General features: G+C 34.2%; 1 protein-coding gene across 4 annotated transcripts in view; it reads left to right on the top strand.

The window, feature by feature from the left end:
- The window catches only part of PRMT3 (protein arginine methyltransferase 3), a 134,355-nt gene that overhangs the window by 56,256 nt on the left and 57,646 nt on the right, over nt 1–20,453 (top strand). For all 4 annotated transcript variants that reach the window (XM_065882044.1, XM_065882041.1, XM_065882043.1 and 1 more), the window contains one exon: nt 18,124–18,202. In XM_065882044.1, the coding sequence (XP_065738116.1) occupies nt 18,124–18,202 (79 nt within the window). The remainder of the gene's footprint in view (nt 1–18,123; nt 18,203–20,453) is intronic.

The raw sequence follows: 20,453 nt of genomic DNA on the forward strand, positions 1-20,453 counted from the left end.
TCCTTTTCTATAAAATGATGGTAACAGTAGTACCCACTTCACAGGGTTTTTGTGAGGATGAAATGGAATTAATACCTGTAAATGTCATAAAACATTCTGGCGCATAATAAGACCTCAGTAATTAGCCATTCAGTTTTGAAAGTTACACAAACTTTTAAGCAATCTGTAACTAGTGCATGAGCTGCTTGAGTAGGTTATTCAATAAATAAAAGTTGGGAATGGTAATATACATGAAGTAAAGAATATTAATACTTGAGGGAAGAACACTCTTGGGGCTTCTGCCTTGGCTTATTAGCCCTTTGTAAGAGCAAAAGGTCCTCTGTTTCCATGGCTAGCATTTACTGATTGACTCTGCCTATAATGAGTGCAAAGAAGTATAATCAGCTGATGGATGTGGATTACTGGGGTTAGGGATATTTTTGATATTTTTCTTAATATGAATTAAAATGTATTATATGTATGTTTCAAGAAAAAGTCTCAGTTTGCTGCTCTGTAAACAAATTTTAGGTAGTACTGATAATACCTAATTATTTTACATAAAATATAAAATGCATATTCAGTAGGACTTTTTTGAGTACTCCAAATATTAACAGAGAGATAGTTACTGTATTTGAACACTGAAAGGAAAATTGTGGTTTATAAGCATGATTTTTTCACAGATGTGCTGACATGTGAATTGAGAATAAAATGAAAACAAAGACAGTAAAAATGTAATTAAGAATAGGCCTCTTGGGCTTCCCTGGTGGGCGCAGTGGTTAAGAATCTGCCTGCCAATGCTGGGGACACGGGTTTGAGCCCTGGTCCGGGAAAATGCCACATGCCTTCGAACAACTAAGCCCGTGTGCCACAACTACTGAGCCTGCGCTCTAGAGCCCGCGAGCCACAACTACGGAAGCCCACGCGCGTAGAGCCTGTGCTCTGCAACAAGAAGAGCCACTGCAATGAGAAGCAACAAAGATGCAATGCAGCCAAAAATAAAATAAATTAAAACAAATTTATCAAAAAAAATGGACCTCTTATGTATAATTATTTCAGTTTTATAATCTTTACATTTGTTCTTAGCTGCACTCTTAACCACTCCTCATCCTCCCCTTTATTTAATCTTAATATTTGTTTAAATTAAAATTCACATGACACTCTGCAGCCATTTTATTTCTTACTCTAGAGAGGAGACTGTTTTGTAATAGTGGGATCTTGGTAGCTGTAGGGAAAATGTAACCCTTTGAGAAATTGTTTAAGTGGATCTCAGGCTATTTTATATTGCAGGTATGTTAGAAAAGTATAGTAATATGTATCATATTCAAATATATGCTGTTTTTTTTTCTGTGCTTGAGACCAAATTTAAGTGAAAATGTTTGGTCCCTTAAGGAAAGTTGTTTATGTTGAAGCAGTTATGTGTTGTGGGTAACTTTTTGCTTTTGAAACATAATATTTTAGATGTTTTATATCTCTTTCATCACATTTCTGGAAGTTGCGTTTGCTAAGAGATTCAGTGCATCATACGTGATTGATTCAATTGGATTTATTTGCTTTTTGGCTCTCCATAATCCATGTTGCATTCTAGTTGTGCTTAATGTTTGCTCAATGAGTTTTAAATTATTCTAATTATGAAGATAAAGGGCATAAGTTATTCAGGAGTATGTATCAACTGTCCTTACAGAAACTTTTGACTATATTAGCCAGAGAACATGAAATATTTGTTAATTTTTATTTCAGACTCAAAATTGTATAGCAATTAAAAAATTTTTTTTTCAGTAAAACTGTTTACCTCTACCTGGGAGTGAAAGTAAGCTCCTAAATTTTAACAGTTTGCATTCGCAGACGGATGGGCTTTCATTACAAACTCAGATTGTTTCATGTAACTCAGTTGTCTCAGTCATAATTACTATAATAATTAGTATGAAGTGGTTCTACTTAAGAATTATCTTAGGACAGATATTTGATTCACAAGCCTTGAATAATCATATGAATGCCACCAGTTTGTAATAAATAATACCTGCTCCAGTGCTCCACAACCTGGATTTAGAGAACCCCCAATCATGTGTTTGAGAAATAACAAATTATATCTGTGTGAAGATTCAAGGGGGGCATTATTAGTATTTTTATGGAGTGGAATGCAAAATTCTTACAGATTTTTAAAGTAAAACACCTGCCTTCTTTTTTGAGCCCTTGCAGAGCTGATTTTAGTAAGGTACTCCCTAATTCCTTGGGAATTCCAATTCATTCTCTTTAACCATTAGAAATACTTTAAGGGACAAGTTTAAGAAGCCATGACTTACACTGCTTTTTGAAACTGATTTAAAGGACTTGATGGAGATAATTGTCCTCTTAGTTTTTCGTCCCTTTTAGCATAGATCTTTCATACTCTCTTTAATAGATCCTCCAAATTGGCAAAATTTAGGGGACAGGACTCTGAAGTAATTATTTATTTAGGTGAAATGAAAATTTTAGCTGGAGTTAGTTAACATTAAATGTTGATTTGTTCTTATTAACGACTTTCTTGACCTCTCAATGCATTACTTGTTTTGAGTAAATTTTTCAGTGGTGGGTATACATTGATTTGGTTGGCTCCATTTTCACTCTCTTTCCTCTATACCTTTTTAATACTAGAATATTTATTTGGAGATATCCAATTTAAAGTCAGGACTACAGCTTTGAAGTTGAATGAATGTGAGGTTAACTGACCTTTTCATGAATTCAGTCTTCAACCTTATTTTTATTAATTTGTGCTTCTGTCCAGTAAAAGGAAGAATAAACGCGAGGCTTAATCTGTTCCCTTAATGAAATTTCTGTTTCATTAAGAAATTAAATGTGATTTGTCTTGATCAGTTTTGCTAAGGGTTTATCATTTAATACGCTTTTCAAAGACCCCAAATTTTGGCTTTGTTGATTTTTTTCTATCATACATTTATTTTCTGTTATTTATTTCTGACCTTATTATTTCCCTTTACTCTTAGTTTGACTTGCTGCTTTTATTCTAGCTTCTTGAAACCGAAGCTTATTAGATCATTGATTTTCAGATTTTCATTTTCTAATATTTTGCATTTGAGGCTAAGTACTGATTTAAGTAATTTTAAAAAATAGTTCTAAGTGTTACTTTTTTTCCTGAAATGCTGTTATTAAAAGAAAAACTAAACTTCTGTCATAGTTTAGAATTAATCTACCATTAAAAAAAAAAAGGCACTGGTAGTTCTTGTGTTAAGGTTTAACTAAGTGCTGTAAGGGACCCTCTTATTGCAGAACCACAAAACCCCTGAAGAATATACATTTTATGTTTTTTTTTTCTTATTATGGAAGTCAGTTTTGCTGTTATTTTCTCTTTTCTGGTTCAGTTGTGTTGTGACTATATTTATTTTATTTTATTTTAATTATTTTTTTTGCAGTACGCGGGCCTCTCACTGCTGTGGCCTCTCCCATTGTGGAGCACAGGCTCCAGACGCGCAGGCTCAGCGGCCGTGGCTCACGGGCCCAGCTGCTCCACGGCATGTGGGATCTTCCCAGACCAGGGCACGAACCCATGTCCCCTGCATCGGTGGGCAGACTCTCAACCACTAGCACCACCAGGGAAGCCCATGACTATATTTTTTAAAAGAGAAGGAACACAATTTTAAATAAATTTTATTTTATTAAATAAACATGAAACCAGAATATGATTTGCATCACTGGCAATCCACTAAGAGATTACAAAAACAGAAAGAAATCTCACCCTTTTATATAACCAAGCACATACAACCCATTGCATACATGTTCTCAAGATAAACAGTATTATTGACTGGTTTTAATTGCTAATTTTTGCTCATTTCTTTATGTAATTTGGGAGGGAAATTCTAGAGTGCAGTTATATAAATGTGTAAGAACTAACAGTTTTAAATGAGCTTATAGCTCATTTTGGCATTGTCTTCTATGAAATTTCTGTTCATTTATCTTGCTTATTATTGTATTTGGGATTTTTGTCTTTTTATTATTTTTCTGAAAGAGTTTCTTATTTATTCTAGTTTCCAATGTGTTACTAGGGCTATTCTTTTTTTTTTTTTTTTTTGCTGTACTCGGGCTTCTCACTGTTGTGGCCTCTTCCGTTGCGGAGGCTCCAGATGCGCAGGCTCAGCGGCCATGGCTCACGGGCCCAGCCACTCTGCGGCGTGTGAGATCTTCCCAGATCGGGGCACGAACCCGTGTGCCCTGCATCGGCAGGCGGACTCTCAACCACTGCGCCACCAGGGAAGTCCTAGGGCTATTCTCATATCTTTTGCTTCTCCTTGTTTCTGGGCACATAGGAGAATTTATCTTTCTGTCTCCTTTGAAGTTAGATGTGGCCCTATGACTTGCCTGACTCCCTTAGTGATTATAATAAGCAATGCTTCTTGTCAACCTGTAATACCAGAAATAAACCTTTTTATTTTGTTTTAGGTGATTATTTGGATGGTGTTTGTTATGCAGGGTAACCCAGCTTGTCTTGACAGATACATTATTCTCTATCAATTATGTTTGTTGGCAGTGTGTGGCTTGTCAGTTCATTATTTTTTTGATATGATTTGATGAATAGGCATTCTTAATTTTTGTGTATCAAATTTATCAAACTTCTTTATGGTTTGAGTTTTTCATATCTTGTTTAATAAATCTGTCTAGACTTACCATTGTATATTTATTAGACTTCTCCATCTTCCATGCCTCCTCACCTTTTCATATTTTCTAATATTTTGGCTTTCTGGACTGCATTCTGGATAATTTTTTTCAGTTCAGTCCACCAATTCTTTCTGAAGTTAGTTTTAATCTGTTAAACATATCCATTGTTTTTTACTTTCCTTTTTTTTTTTTTTACTTCTAGGTTTGTTTTTTCAATTGAAGTATAGTTGACTTACAATATTCTGTTAGTTTCAGGTGTACAGCATAGTGATTCAGGATTTTTGCAGATTATATTCCGTTAATAGATTATTACAGGATAATGGGTGTGATTCATATGCTATGTAGCATATCCTTGTTGCTTATCTATTTTATATATGGTAGTTTGTATCTGTTAATCCCATACCCCTAATTTGTCCCTTCCCCTTTCCCTCTCCCCTTTGGTAATGTTTCATATATCTGTGAGTCTGTTTCTGTTTTGCATATACATTCATTGTGTTAATTTTTAGATTCCACATATAAATGATATATAGTATTTGGCTTTCTCTGTCTGATTTATTTCACTAAGCATAACATTCTCTAGGTCCATCCACATTGCTGTAAATGGCAGTGTTTCATTACTTTTCGTGGCTGAGTAATATTCCTCTGTGTGTGTGTGTCTGTGTGTGTGTGTATCACATCTTAAGCTAGTCATCTGGTGATGGGAACTTGAGTTGTTTCCATGTCTTGACTATTGTCAAGCCACTAGCACCACCAGAGAAGCCCTCATAAATCTTTAATTAAGCTTTTGGTTTTGAGATAATTGTAGATTATCACATACAATTATAAAAAATTACACAGATTCCCTGTACTTTTATACCCGGTTTCTGTCAATGATAACATCTTGAAAAACTATCATGCAATGGCACAGCCAGGATACTGATATTGATATCATTGAGATACAGAACAGTTCCGTCACTACAAGGAGCCCTCCTATTGTCCTTGTCCAATCCCAGCCTTGACCTGTGGTAAACACTAATCTTTTCTCAGTTTCTTTCATTTTGTCTTTTCAAGAATGCTGTGTAGGAGACTTCCCTGGCATTCCAGGGGTTAAGCCTTCACCTTCCAGTGCAGGGGCTAGGGGTTGGATCCCTGGTCAACAGCTAAGATCCCCTATGCCTTGGGCATCCAAAACACCAAAACATAAAACAGAAGCAATATTGTAACAAATTCAATAAAGACTTTTAAAATGGTCCACATCAAAAAAAAAAAAATGCTGTGTAAATGGAATCATACAGTATCTGACCTTTTGGGACTGGCTTTTTTCACTTAGCATAATTCACTGAAAATTCATCCAAATTATGACTCGTGTCAATAGTCTGTTCCTTATTTCTGAGTATTATTCTATGGTGTGGATGTACCACAGTTGGTTTAACCATTCGTCTTTTGAAAGACATCCAGTAGTTTGGGGCTGTTACAGATAAAGCTTTATGAACATTTGTGTATAGATTGTTGTGTGAACATAAGTTTTCATTTCTTTCAGAGAAGTGCCCAAGAGTATAATTGCTAATCATATAGTAATTGTATGTTTAGTTCTATAAGAAACTGTCAAATTATTTTCCAGAGGGGCTGTACTATTTTCTATTCCTACTAGCAACATATAAGCGATCCAGTGTCACCACATCCTTGCCAACATTTCCTATTGTCACTTGTTTTTTCATTTAAGCCACTGATGTGTAGTTATATCTCATTGTGCTTTTAATTTGCATTTCTCTAATGGCTTATGATGTGAAACATCTATTCATATATTTATTTGCTGTCTGTATCTCCTCTTCAGTGAATTGTGTGTTTCTGTCTTTTGTTCATTTTCTAATTGGACATTTTTTCAGTGTTGAGTTTGATAGTTCTTTTTACCAGTTCTTTTATCAGATATGTAGTTTACAAATATTTTCTCCCACTTTGTAACTAGTCCTCTTAACAGAGCCTTTTGCAGAGCAAAAGTTTTTAATATTGATGAGGTACAAATTACGTTTTTATTTTTATGCATCATGCTCTTGGTATCAAAATCTTGGTATCTAAAATCTCTTAATCTGTAGGTTCACCTTCCTCCTTTTTTTTTATCATGCAATTCTTTGAAGAAACTGGGCCATTTTTCCTGTAGAATTTTCCACAGTCTGGATTTTGGTGATTACATCCTCATGGTGTCATTTAATATGTTTTTCTATCCCTTGTATTTCTTGTAAACTTGAAATACAAGGTCAAGAAATAGAGGATTAACAAATTCAAGGGGTTTTCCCCCCCAGAACACCTCATGTGTGATGGTGGTGATTGGTTTCTATTGTATTGAGTCAGGGGACTCTTAGTGTTTGGCTGTCTTTGTTACATTGAGATTGATAATTGCTTTTGGAGTTGTCAGCCTAATCTACTTATTATAAAGTTCCCTATCAGCCTTTGACTTAAAGATTTTAGAATTCATTGAAAATGATTTCTTAGATTCATTATTTCATTAGAAGTTATAAAATTGTGATATTCTAATTATATCATTTATTCTTTGTTAGGTGAAGTTATTCTGTAAGTACTCTCATCAAACATTTGGTTATAAACTATAGTTTATATAGGAAAAAGGAGATAAATGCCGTATATTTTCTACTTAACATTTTCAGAATAATGAACTGTTTCCCTAGCATTTTCTAAAGGGATTTTTTTGGTTTGTTTTTAGTGTCATTATGAACTCATGGGCTTTTAACATATTTGATGTGTTTTGAACCATTGTAATTACTATTTTTGGTGTTCGAATTGGCCTATTTTTAGCTAATGACATACATTTGAACTTGCCTCTTACATCCCTTTAACAATTCCTAGTTGTCTTCAATATAATAATGAAAAACAGAAAATATAAGTATGTTTATGTTTCAGATTATACTTTCTGGTACTATAAGATATTTTACAGTCATTTTATACTGCCTAAACATGGAATCAAAGAATCCTGGTTCTTTCATTGGAAAACAGTATATATAGAGATCACAGTCTGGGTTCTAGGAGTGCTCATTGCTACTGTACTGCCATTGGTTGTATGTTGTTCTTAGTGGACAGGTATAGCTATTTTTTTTAATATTAAAAAAACCATGAGTTTACACTGATATTTCCAATTTAAGATTATGGAATTTTTACTTAGAGTCTTTAATTTTGTACTGTATCTCTTTTTCTTCTATGTAGAAAATATTAATTCTTAAAATAATAATTGTTTATTTACTTTATCATATAATAGATTACCTATAATAGTTTGAAATTTTTTATATCAATTTTACTACTAACAATAAGATTTCTAATGCAGTTTATGATCCCTCTATATTTTCTTTTGTCCTAGAGTATATCTCATGGAAATACACAGTCTAAATACTGTGTTTCAAAGTTACTTGAATTAATTATTTTCCTCTGGTTATGTAACGAACTTGACATACAATCAGATTTATTTGTTTACTTTTTCTTCAGTCTGGGGGAATTGCTTCTTTTTCCTTTTTTAGTTTAATTTTGTTTTAATTACAAAAACATTTATGTGGTTCCATTCCTTTTGTCCCTTAGTGAACAGATAACCTTTTAAAATTTATTTTTTTTAGCTTTTGGTTTATTAAAAAGATATTAGATATGTATATATATTTTCACCCTATGTTACGCAGAGTTAACATACTCTATGCATTGTTCTATGCTTTGCTTTTTAAATTTAAAATTATATCTTGGCAATCACTCTGTATCATTATAGAAAGATACACCTCATTCCTTTCTATGGCTATATAATACTCCATTGTACAGATAAATATAATGTATATAACTAACACTCATTTAAATTTCTATCATTCTTTTGCTGTTACAGCTAATACTGTGTTGAACATTCTTGTACATATTTCATTTCATCTTCCTGGAAGTGGGATTGATGGGTCAAAGGGTTAATGCATATGCATATGCAATCTTAACAGTTTTTGCCAAATTCTCCTCAGCACTTACCTTACCATTCTGCTTTCTTACCAACAGTAATGTGAGAATACCTGTTTTTTCAGTCTTGACAACAGAGTATGTTGCAGAATCACTTTTAAATTGCTGAGGTTTTTCCTGCCACCTAGACATTGTAAATTAAGATTGTATATTTGCATGAGGACTGGCTTATGTTAAGAATTATTGGAGGCGGGGTTGGGGTGGAGGGGAGTATGTGTTTGACCACCCAGCACCAAGGTTCTAAACTAGGTTGTCGGGGAGGGAGCAGGGTAGCAGCAGGTGAGATTTTAAATTTACATTTACTCTGTAGATATATTTGGTTGTCTCTGTTTTGTTATTTGGGTCTTATATTCCTCACTTTGGCTGGACCGTGGGTTTTATCTCCCGTTTTTCCATGTTTATTTACTAGCTTTAACAAATGGCTCTCAAGGTGAAAGCCAGCTTACTGATGCATCTAACTAGATGTTCTTTTTTTTCTTCTGGCGTATATGTTGTACTTAGAGGATCAGGAGCTCCTAAAATGCATTGGTGCAGGAAATGGAATGAGATCTTGTTCTTTAAGCCCTGAATCATACTGTTAATAGAGTTCATCTTTCCTGTAGTCTCAAACATCTATAGTTCATGAGTTTTGTAGGACCACCATGTTACATACAAGTATAACTTAATTAATTCTCATCAGTAAAAGTGCTAGCAAGTAATTTAGTTGTATTTTTAAGAGTAGAATTTCCAGTTATAATTAATGATTTTTTTCAATCACCGTGCAGGATTGGAATATTGTTTTAGAAATACAGATGTATCTTTCTCCAAAGAAGAAATGCAGATGGCCAACAGGCACATGAAAAAGTACTCAATAGTGCTAATTATTTGAGAAATGCAAATCAAAACTACAATGAGGTATTACCTCACACCGATCAGAATGGCCATCATCAAAAAGTCTACAAATAATAAATGCTGGAGAGGGTGTGGGGAAAAAAGGAATCCTTCTACACTGTTGGTGAGGATGTAAATTGGTACAGTCACTGTGGAGAACAGAATGAAGGTTCCTTAGAAAACTAAAAATAGAGTTGCCATATGGTCTAGCAATTCCACTCCTGGGTGTATATCTGGAGAAAATTAATTCAAAAAGATACGTGTACCAAAGGGTTCATAGCATCACTATTTATAATAGCCAAGACATGGAAGCAACCTAAAAGTCCATCGATAGATGAGTGGATAAAGAAGATGTAGCATATATATACAATGGAATATTAGTCATACAAAAGAATGAAATAATGCCATTTGCAGCAACATAGATGGACCTAGAGATTATATTAACTCATGTAAGAGAAAGACAAATATGATATCACTTCTATGTGGAATCTAAAAAAAAAAAAGATACAAATGAACTTATTTACAAAATTGAAACAGACTCACAGACATAGAAAACAAATTTATGGTTACCAAAGGGGAAGGAGGGGTGATAAATTGGGAGTTTGGGATTAACATATACATACTACTATATATAATAGAAATATATATATAACAGGGACCTACTGTTTACACAGGGAACTGTATTCAATATCTTCTAATAACCTATGGAAAAGAATCTGAAAAAAAAATACATGTATGTATGTATAACTGAATCACTTTGCTGTGCACCTGAAACTAACACCACTTTGTATAAACCAACTACACTTCAAAAAATAAAAAGAACAGGAAGGGAAGGAGGGATGGATCAAAGTATTTTTACCTCATTGCCCTGTAGATTTGCCACAGATTTGCCACACTGGATATTGCATAACTTTGTAATTATTGCCAATCTGGTAATCATTTGGTAGTCTCGTTGTGTTTGAATTACTAATGAAGTTCAGCATGTCTGCATATGGTTATTGGTGATTTCCTGGCTCGGAAGTGTATATAATTTTTTTAGCCCATTTTTCTTTTGGGTTGCCCACATTTTTCTTGTTGATAACTGTTCCTTGTTGGAGATGGAAATGTGTGTGTTATCTTTCCAAACTCTGTGACTTATTTTTTATTCTTCTGATGTCTTTTGATGAACAGGGGTTCTAAATTTTAATGTCAAATTTATTAGCCTTTTTCTTTATGGTTAGTACTTTCCCCCGCCCAGAACATGGAGATATATATGTGTGTGTGTATAAAACTTCATACCTTCCCCATTTACATTTAAGTTTTTAGTACACTCATGTAGTTCTGGTAGTAAAAATTGTCATAGTCTTTCTGTGGGGCAGTTTTATGACACAGGTCAAAATTTTAAATGTGCATATCCTTTAATGCAGACATTCTGCTTTAAGAAATTTATCTTAACCAAATACATAAAACATTGAACAAAGATGTCTGTGTGTTCGTTTAAAGCATTATTTTTTTACCCATTTTATGGCACATGAGTGCAAAGGATACAGATATTCTTGTTGCTTGGTATCATCGGACACCTTGCATTTTTCCAGGTGTGTGAAAGTGTAATATAATCTGTCTCGGTTACCGTAGAGTTATCAGTAAGGAAAGTATCTTACCCAAAAGTATTTTACATAATTACTTTAAAATTCTCATGTAACATCCTTATCATATTTGTGATAAATAAAATGGTTAGTATTAGCACATTTTAAGGTGAAAGAGTCAAATCACAGGCTTGGGAATCGCTGAAAAAACTTTGCAGTTTAGATGTTCAATGTCTAAGGCTATTATAAATATAACAATGAAGTAAATAGAGGTTCTTTTACATCCTTTAAATCTTCTAAGATCAGACAAGATCGGGCACATCCTGTAAAATCTTAAGTTTGGTACATTTCTAGCAGAGAGCACTGTAGATGAGGAGAAAATGCTTATCTAATTATTTTTGTTATATCTCTAGAGCAGTGATTCTCAGCAGTGGAGGGAGCGTGTCTAATTTTGCCCCCCTGGGATATATGGGTAATGGGAAATGTGGAAACATTTTAGGTTACAGCAGTTCAGGAGAGATGGGGACTGGAGGAGAGTGCTGCTTAAATACCCTACAGTGGACAGAACAGCCCCTGCAAGGGAGTATTATCTGGCCCAAAATGTTGGTAGTGCCAAGGTTAAGAAACCCTGTTTTAGAGTTCTCATTTCTATGCATTGATAATAACTCATACCTCTATTATACAGGCCACCTGACCTAGTCTGAGGCATCAAGGAAGTTTTTCCTTAAAAGGTGACATCATGACAGTATACTTTGTCACATGCATGTACAATTGAAGCTTCCTAACCAACCTGCGTTTAATTCACCAAATTAATGATGCTTTGCATTCTTTTTGTATAACATCTGCTAGATTCCTATGGCTGCCTGAACACTTAGGCTAATGAGGTACCTTTAGTGTGCTGCTCCTCTTCTGCTTCTATCAGTTGGATTGTATTGTTTACCAAGAGCTTAACTGTATTTGTTTGCCTACTTATTTATGAAAAATCAGTTAATATTAACTTAAACTATTGAACAATATTGTAAGAAAAAAATTGTTGTAAAATAAAGCACTAAAACAATCGTGAAGGACTTAGGAGTGAGGGTGGAAATTATAGGATTGAAGGATTCTCCACTTGGCAAGTGGATATTGGTAATATTGGTAAACAAATCTACATTTGTATGTTTTTACTTAAAACATGTTGTTTTCAGTTAACTGACTACTAGTCCCAGTCACATTGGATAAAATTCTATCTATAGTAAATCTTATAGAATTGAGAGGAGTATTGAAAAAGAAGTCATCAAATATTTATTATGCTTCAGAAATGTACTTAAGACTTTGAGATTAGATTTCGTAGGTTTATTTATTTGTTGGAAGTAATCTTTAAATATTTTAAAATAAATCTTTATTTTTTATCTTTAAATAAATCCAGATTATTGACTGTTTGTCACTAGACTTTCTACACATAAACTCGTCATTTTATTGTTGCCTTCCCCTTGCCTCACTTTTTTAAACAGTTAATTCTACCTAAGCGTGTGTCAGTAATTCAGTTATTTGAACTGAAAAAAAAATTAGTCAAGGGAAGCACCTTATTCTGAAGGTATCACAAGTTTCTTTTATCATTAATTTATCTATTCCAAGAAGATACCATGAGCAGGCATTTTCAAATAAGGTTCCTATTTCAGTAAATAATGTTAATGGTTCTTCTAGTTCCAGATTTGATCCAGTGTGTTACTTTTGTAGTTATTAATTTTTGAAGTGTAAATGCAAATTTTAATTTTAAAAAGTGAATATCAGTTTGGGAAGAAAAGTGCCCCATGAGCATCATGGGAGAAGTATTGGGTATAATTCTCTTCCAGATGGCACCCCTACAGGTGAGGCAGCAGCCTGTGAAATTACAGTCTGAATTACACTGCAGATGAGCAGGGCATTTGGAGCAAAGCCTTCTGATATCAGTAATAAATGACTTGGTTCAGAACCAAGGACAATTCCCAGGAAATTAAAGCCTATTCTATCACGTAGGGAGCCTATAGTAAAATGAAGTTTAGCAAAGTGGAAAGTTGAGAGGAAGGACAATAACCGCAAGCAATCCATGTATGAAACTTTTCATCTGCTAATATTTTTAACTAGACATTTTCATTTATCTCACAAATGTTAAGTTTTGTTTCTACATATATTCTAGTATATTCATTGATCTTCTAAAGTCATATTTTTCACAGTGAATGGTGGCTAACAGCCACTTGCCAAATAAGCTTTCACTCTGAAATGTTAATCAGATACCTATTGTAAATTCTAATCTTGTTTAATATGCTCTATGGGAATTTTCTTATTTCAGAACACTTGAGTCCTTAATTACAAATGTAGTATAATATAATACAAATACCAAGTCTTATTTTCAATCAGGTAAATCCATTTAAGAAGCAACATAGAATAGTTATTCAGAACTTGACCTCTGTAGTCAGGCAGACCAAGGTTCCAAATTCTGACTTGTTCAACTGTTTCTGTGAGTGTGAGCTGTTTTTTTTAAGTCCTAGGATTTTAGGTTATTTAACGTTTCTAAGCCTTAATTTCCTCATTAGTTAAATGGAAATAACAATAACATGTGCTTTAGGGAAGAATTAAATAAGATATTCCATAAAAGAACACTTAATACTATGAACTTTGACAGTTTTCACCACTATTATTATTTGAGAATTTTAATTTTAGAAAGCAAAACAGCATTTTAAAATAACCGATTTTAAGTGCTATGATAGAGTACAAAGCAGGATAAAGAGATAGAGTTCGGTGGGGGAAAAAGAAGATATTTTATGTGGAGACATTAAGAAAATCCCTGTTGAGGAGGTAATAGTTGAGCAGATATCTGGATACTAAGTGAAATAAATGACCAGTAAAATTGTCAGTCTTCACTGAGTAATAAATAATGTGGCTTGGGAATTCCCGGGGTCCAGTGGTTAGGACTTGGCGCTTTCACTGCCAGGGCTCAGGTTTGATCCCTGGTAGGGGAACTAAGATCCCACAAGCCCCGCGGTGTGGCCAAAATCATAATCATAGTCATAATGTGGCATATTTAGTAGATAGACTAAATATGAATATGTATAATCTATTCTTGTTTTGAAGGAATGCTTTTCTACTGATTTGCTAGTTTAGTTATTCTTTAACATAAAGTTTAGAAACTGCTTTGACAGAATAGAAGCCTTGTCATATAAAAGAAATATCTTGCTACAGAAATAAAAAAGGTATTATCAGAAATAAAGTATTGTTTTTAATTGTACACCAATGAAGAGAGAAAAAGGAGAAAAAAATGGAATGGGAAAAGACGAAAAAAGAAAGACGTACTTTAGCCTTCTGGTTCAATCCATTTTAGCCCAATTCTACCTCATAGTAGCTGACCCCATATGATGACTTCTGCCAAATTAGAGTTATAAAAAATGGTCCTTTGTAGGTTTTATGTGTTAACTCTGTGCCAGGCACTCTGCTAAATCCTTTACATGTATCAACAAAAACATTTGATTATTTGCTTTCAGAAACTCTCTGACCTCATAATATTGGCTGACTCTAAAAAATGGGAAGTAAAGACATGGCATTTATGAAAGGATGTTTTTGCTGCCGGGGATGATTATCTTTGTTTTGTTTATTTGCACTCTTATCTCTTGTTGAGTTTAGTTAGCAGCATTGGGAATTGAATCTTAAGGCCAGTGTTTATGAGGGGATCTGAAAATTGTCCAGTATTATTTTTCCAGCTACGTGACCTAAAATACCTCACTTAATCTTGCTAGTACTGATTTCTCTAATGTGAAAATTACATTGTTTAAATAGTTAGAACCTTAGAAACTCTCTAATATTGTTTGATCAGGATTCTGATCTTAGCTAAGGTGATCATTATGGGGTATGTGGAAAAGTGCTTATTGGTGTTTATAATTTTAAATGGAAGCAGACATATAGGAAAGTCTTAAGTATAAATACTAAAGTTCAGAAGATTAAGTAAAATTAACTTTTTTAGCGCAGCGAAACAAATCTCTCTATCTTCACAGGAAGAATCTTGAAGCTGGAATTGGCACTAATTTGGCCAACCTGATCAAATTATTTCAATTGGGTTTAAAATTTTGTTTCTTAATTTTAAAGAAAGTTTTCTTATTTTTATCTTTTGTATGCACACAATGCGTATAGTTTTGGCTGGTCTGAAAAAAAAAGTGACTCCTGGGGCGGGAGGAAAAAGAATTTTAGTTCTGACTCGTGGATTTTAATATAGGACCATTCACTAAATATTATATAATTCTGGACAATCTGGTAAGCCTTAATTCTCTATTAAATGTAATTTAAAAATTCTCACTAGCCTTTACAAATATATTTTTTAAGTAGCTCTTAATTTTTTTTAGTTAAACTAATTAGCTTTACTGTTCCAAACCTTTTTACATGTATTAACATATTTAGTTCTCATAACAGCTCTATGGTGTAGAATACCATTGTTATTGTCACTTAACGTCACTGAGTCTCCGTTTCTTCATTTGTAAACTTGCCCAACGTTACATAGAGAAAGAAGTTCCTCTAGGATATAAATCCAAGAGTCCACCCTCTAAATTGGTTCTATTGGTATTGACCATAGTACCGATTTAAAATACGGTTATTTAATCTCAGATGAATGGCTAATTATAACTTTATCTTAAATACAATAAACGAGCATGTTGCTAGAAGGAGCTACTTTCAGTTACGGATTGAAAAAACTTTTTTGGTTTGATTGTAGTATGTGGAAGTAAGATGGAGTTTGAACTTACAGAGGGAAAATACTTAGATTTAACTAACTACTTTGAAAGAATAATACTAGAAACAGTTTGTCATGGTGCCAGATCAGTAACACACTATACTTTTTGCCCCCTTCCAAAAAAGATTGGACCATAGTGAATACTCAATTTGTACGAAAATGTGATTTGATTTTATTTTAATGTTTTAACATGCAACAATCTTGCAAATAAGGACCGTTTTTTTCCCAACCTATTAACATGTTTTACCAACTGATCTTTTCCTCTTAGGTAAATAGATGCCTCCTCTTTAAATAATTTTTTTTGGCAAAAATTATAATTCACTTTAATCAACTGATAAATGCTTATTTATAAGCATCTGTGTGCATAGATCTGCATGAATTATGTCAGATTGATAAAGATATCTTAGTTGAATTCCAGAAGGCTCTTGTGCTTTGAATACACAGATGATATTAATGAGGAACTAACTTACAAGAGTTAGACATTTTACTGAAGTGCTCTATCAAGGAAAGCAGTTTCCACCAAATCCTTAATTATCCGAATGTAAACACAGTAATAAAAGAGTTTTGTTGCTAAGTCTGTCTTTTGTAGGCAATTATTTTCTTATCGGTGGATTAGTGTGTTGTGGGGAGAAGGTAAATGCCAATGTAGAGTTGCTAGCAGCAGTTTAATTAGGTTCCTTTATAAGTGATTCAAGCACTAGAGCTGTATTTTCTGTAAATTTAAATTTGCTATTAATCTCTTGGGAAGATTATCCATTCTGGGTTTGAAGGTTTTTTCCTGTGCTAGAGAAACATTTAAAACAGTTCATTGTGTTGTGTATTGATCCTCTTAGTTATTTGTGCGCAGAACAAATGAGTGAGAACAGTTTTGATTTAGAATGCTGACATGAGGGTAACATTCCTATTGGTTAACCCTTAGCCGTAATAGGGTGTATTATGTGCTAAGCACTGTGCTGAACACTTGACTTTCCCTGCTGCTCAGGGCTTTTGGAGGATGGGCCCCAGAATAAGACTGACAGAAACTGGCATTGATCTCTCACTCATGGTTACTTTATCATTTCTATAATAAAGTGTATAGCATACTATTAGAATGTACTGTGTTTGTGACACCAGTAGTGGCAGATTATCTTTTCATTCGTGCTGTGATTAGCCTTTCTTGGTGGAGGAGTCAAGTGTTCTCCAGAGTCTGGAGCACACTGGGGCTGAGTTTCATGAAATGTATTTCAAACAACATAGTTGTGCAAGGTGTTGATACATGTTAAATAGAAAAAAAGAGATTTCTAGTTAAAAAGTGGATAATACTTGTTTAGAATTTGTTCAACCATCCTCTTTACCATAACACTTCTCAGAACTGTTAATGTGCTGATGTGCATTATGAATCTCTGTATGAGGATGATATAGCATCTGGTCCTTCTCACCTCTCCCCTCCTTTTCTTTTTTTTTAAAAAAACACTCTTCAAAGAGAATGTTTTTGGGCAGGAAACATTTTGGGAAAAGGTGTTCCAGACCAGAGTTTCTCAGCCTTAGCTCTGTAGACATTTGGGATCAGACATTTCTTTGTTTGGGGGCTGTCCTGTGTCAGTGAAGGACGTTTATCAGCATTGCCCCCCACCCAGTTGTGACAATGAAAAATGTCCCCCGGGGCAAAATCTAGTTAAGAACTATTGCTCTAGATTAATATTGCAGTATTCCAGGAAATTATAGGATACATTAGCAATTTCTATCTGAAAGTTTCCTTTTAATGTGAAAGAAATAATGGTCTAGAAAGTGGAAGCACAGGTAGAGAAGGTTCAGTATATTCTGCTGTAATAAACGTTCTGGATCCACTTTGTACCCTGGCCTGATTTTCTTTTCTTTTCTTTTTTTTTTTTTAACATCTTTATTGGAGTATAATTGCATTACAATGGTGTGTTAGTTTCTGCTTTATAACAAAATGAATCAGCTATACATACACATATATCCCCATATCTCCTCCCTCTTGCGTCTCCCTCCCTCCTACCCTCCCTATCCCACCCCTCTAGGTGGTCACAAAGCACCGAGCTGATCTCCCTGTGCTATGTGTGGCTGCTTCCCACTAGCTATCTATTTTACGTTTGGTAGTGTATATATGTCCATGCCACTCTCTCACTTTGTCCCAGCTTACCCTTCCCCCTCCCCATGTCCTCAAGTCCATTCCCTGGCCTGATTTTCTAATAATTATTATGTGGAGAATTTACTGCAAAAAATAATTTCAAACTTTGCAGAATATTATATGGTAGAGACTAAAAGTATATTTCCCATTAAAACACTAGCCGGATGTTTAAACTGAACTGCATATGATGATACTGCACTTTGCTAAAATCCATTTTTTCTTTTTTTATACAGGGCTATTTTCTTCTTTTTGAGTCCATGTTAGATTCTGTCCTTTATGCAAAGAACAAATACTTGGCAAAAGGAGGATCGGGTGAGTATAAAATTCTAGTTTTAGTAATCTAATTTTAGTCTAGCAGAACCAAATGAACCTTTGGATTTCAAATAAACTATGCATGACTGAGAAAGTTCCCAATAGAGATGAAAGACATTTCCATCAGAGGAAGATTTAAGACATTTGTTTAGTGTACCGTTGATAGTAGAACATTATATAAGATATGCAGGACTCTTAAGTTAATTGGTATTCTCATGAACACTTTTAATAAAAATACTAAGGACTAGATTTGGAAGCTTTTTGATATTCAAATAAAAATCTAACAGAGACTCTTTGATTTTTAATCTTTGTGACATTGAGGGTTTTTTTGTTTTTGTTTTTCCCAAATGAATGTTTCATACTAGGTTGGAGATCATTCACTTTGGTAGCAAATATTCCATGACTTCACTGAATGTATAAACCTGGCTTCTTTGTAATTTAACAAGAGCATTTAAGTAGTGAGTGGTTTCTACTAAGTTTTTTTGTTTGTTTGTTTTGTTTTTTGCGGTACGTGGGCCTCTCACTGTTGTGGCCTCTCCCGTTGCGGAGCACAGGCTCCGGAAGCGCAGACTCAGCGGCCATGGCTCACGGGCCTAGTTGCTCCGCGGCATGTGGGATCTTCCCAGACCGGAGCACGAACCCATGTCCCCTGCATCGGCAGGCGGACTCTCAACGACTGCGCCACCAGGGAAGCCCTCTACTAAGTTTTTAAACCACAGTATACCCAATCAGTATTTTTAAATAGATCCCAATAAATTTGGAAGGCTTCCTTTTCATGGCCATGGTGAACTTTTAATCATATTAGCTCTGCGTACTCAAAGTGAGATTGTGTTTTTACAGGCTTTCTGCTATGAACAGTTGTATACAAATAAATGTTCTCAGGGATTATGTTTTGCTCATCTTTGGCTCTTCACTGAGCTCCACAGCTTCTGGAACATAGATAGAACATCATACATGTTTTTTGCATTGAATCATTAAAACTGAATTGAATAGCATGTCTCCCTTCATTCACCTTTCCCTGTACCTTCCCTTTCTCAAAGCTTCAGAACCAATAAATCATTTCCATGGTCAGAGTACAATTGATAAAACTGTTATATAAAAGTGGGTGAAAAGGAGGATACATTTTGAACTGGTGACATAAAGCACTTGACCATACTTATGCCTCCTGCCCATCCATGTTCTATGAAATTACTTTGGCAGTAAAAATCAGTAAGGCCAAAACATAAAGCATAGAGAAAATTCTCCAGTACAGTTGAGTTCTTTTTATAATATCATTTAAACAGATTGCCTTTGTTTTTCAAAATGCTCTCATTTTATCACTGTATTTCCTGCAGCCATTTCAAGATATGCTTCTGATCTCTGACGTGAACGTGGCTAGAATTTTTAGATATATTTTACCCTGCAACAATTGGCTGTATCTCTCAATAATTGCAGTGATTGTTTTTAAAGACAACTACACTTAATGACTAAAAACTAATATTATCTACCATTTGTTGATTGTGCAATAGTTGCCAAATAATACACTGTACCTTTATTTATCTTATTACATGTAATCCTCACATGTTGTAATCCTCACAACAGCCCTGTGAGACTTTAGAAACATAGGTGTCCTGGATGGTACATATTAAGTGTCCAAGCTTTGATTTTTTTTTTTTTTTCTAAACTCAGATCTGCCAGACTCCAGTATTCTTGTTCTTTTCAGTATCCCTTGTTGTTTCTTTACTAAAGTGCGTTTTATTGAATCTAATTCTTGTCTTGAAGTTGTTCTAGGGAAGATTCAGACAACTGTTTCCATACTTCCCTGAGTGGTGTTCATTGATCTTACTGAAGGACTGACAGCAACTTAATACATTTAAATTGAATTCTTGATGAAATTCATTAAGAACTTAACAGCCATGTGAATAATGAGGTTATAGCTGAAACAGTGGCAGAGCTATTTCCCATCATCAAAGGGATAAAGTGGAGGCTTTATTCTAGCTCTTTCCATAATTTTATATAACTGCTGTTAGCACTAAGATAATCTGGAAGTATATTGAAGAGAGGTCAGCATTTAACTTCATAAGCAGTGCTGTTGAATGTTACTTGTTAAAAGAATCAAGAAAAGTAGGAAAAGTCAGAAATGAGTAACATGAAGTAGTTTAGCCTATTTTGTGTATTTGAGTATGCTTTGATGAATAAATATCATCTAGATACTCATTCTTTTATTGTAAACAAAGTTTTCTTTCATGTTTTTCTGAAGGAAAGATTTATT

Source organism: Phocoena phocoena, chromosome 8 (assembly GCF_963924675.1).
Source record: "Phocoena phocoena chromosome 8, mPhoPho1.1, whole genome shotgun sequence".
NCBI lineage: Eukaryota > Metazoa > Chordata > Mammalia > Artiodactyla > Phocoenidae > Phocoena > Phocoena phocoena.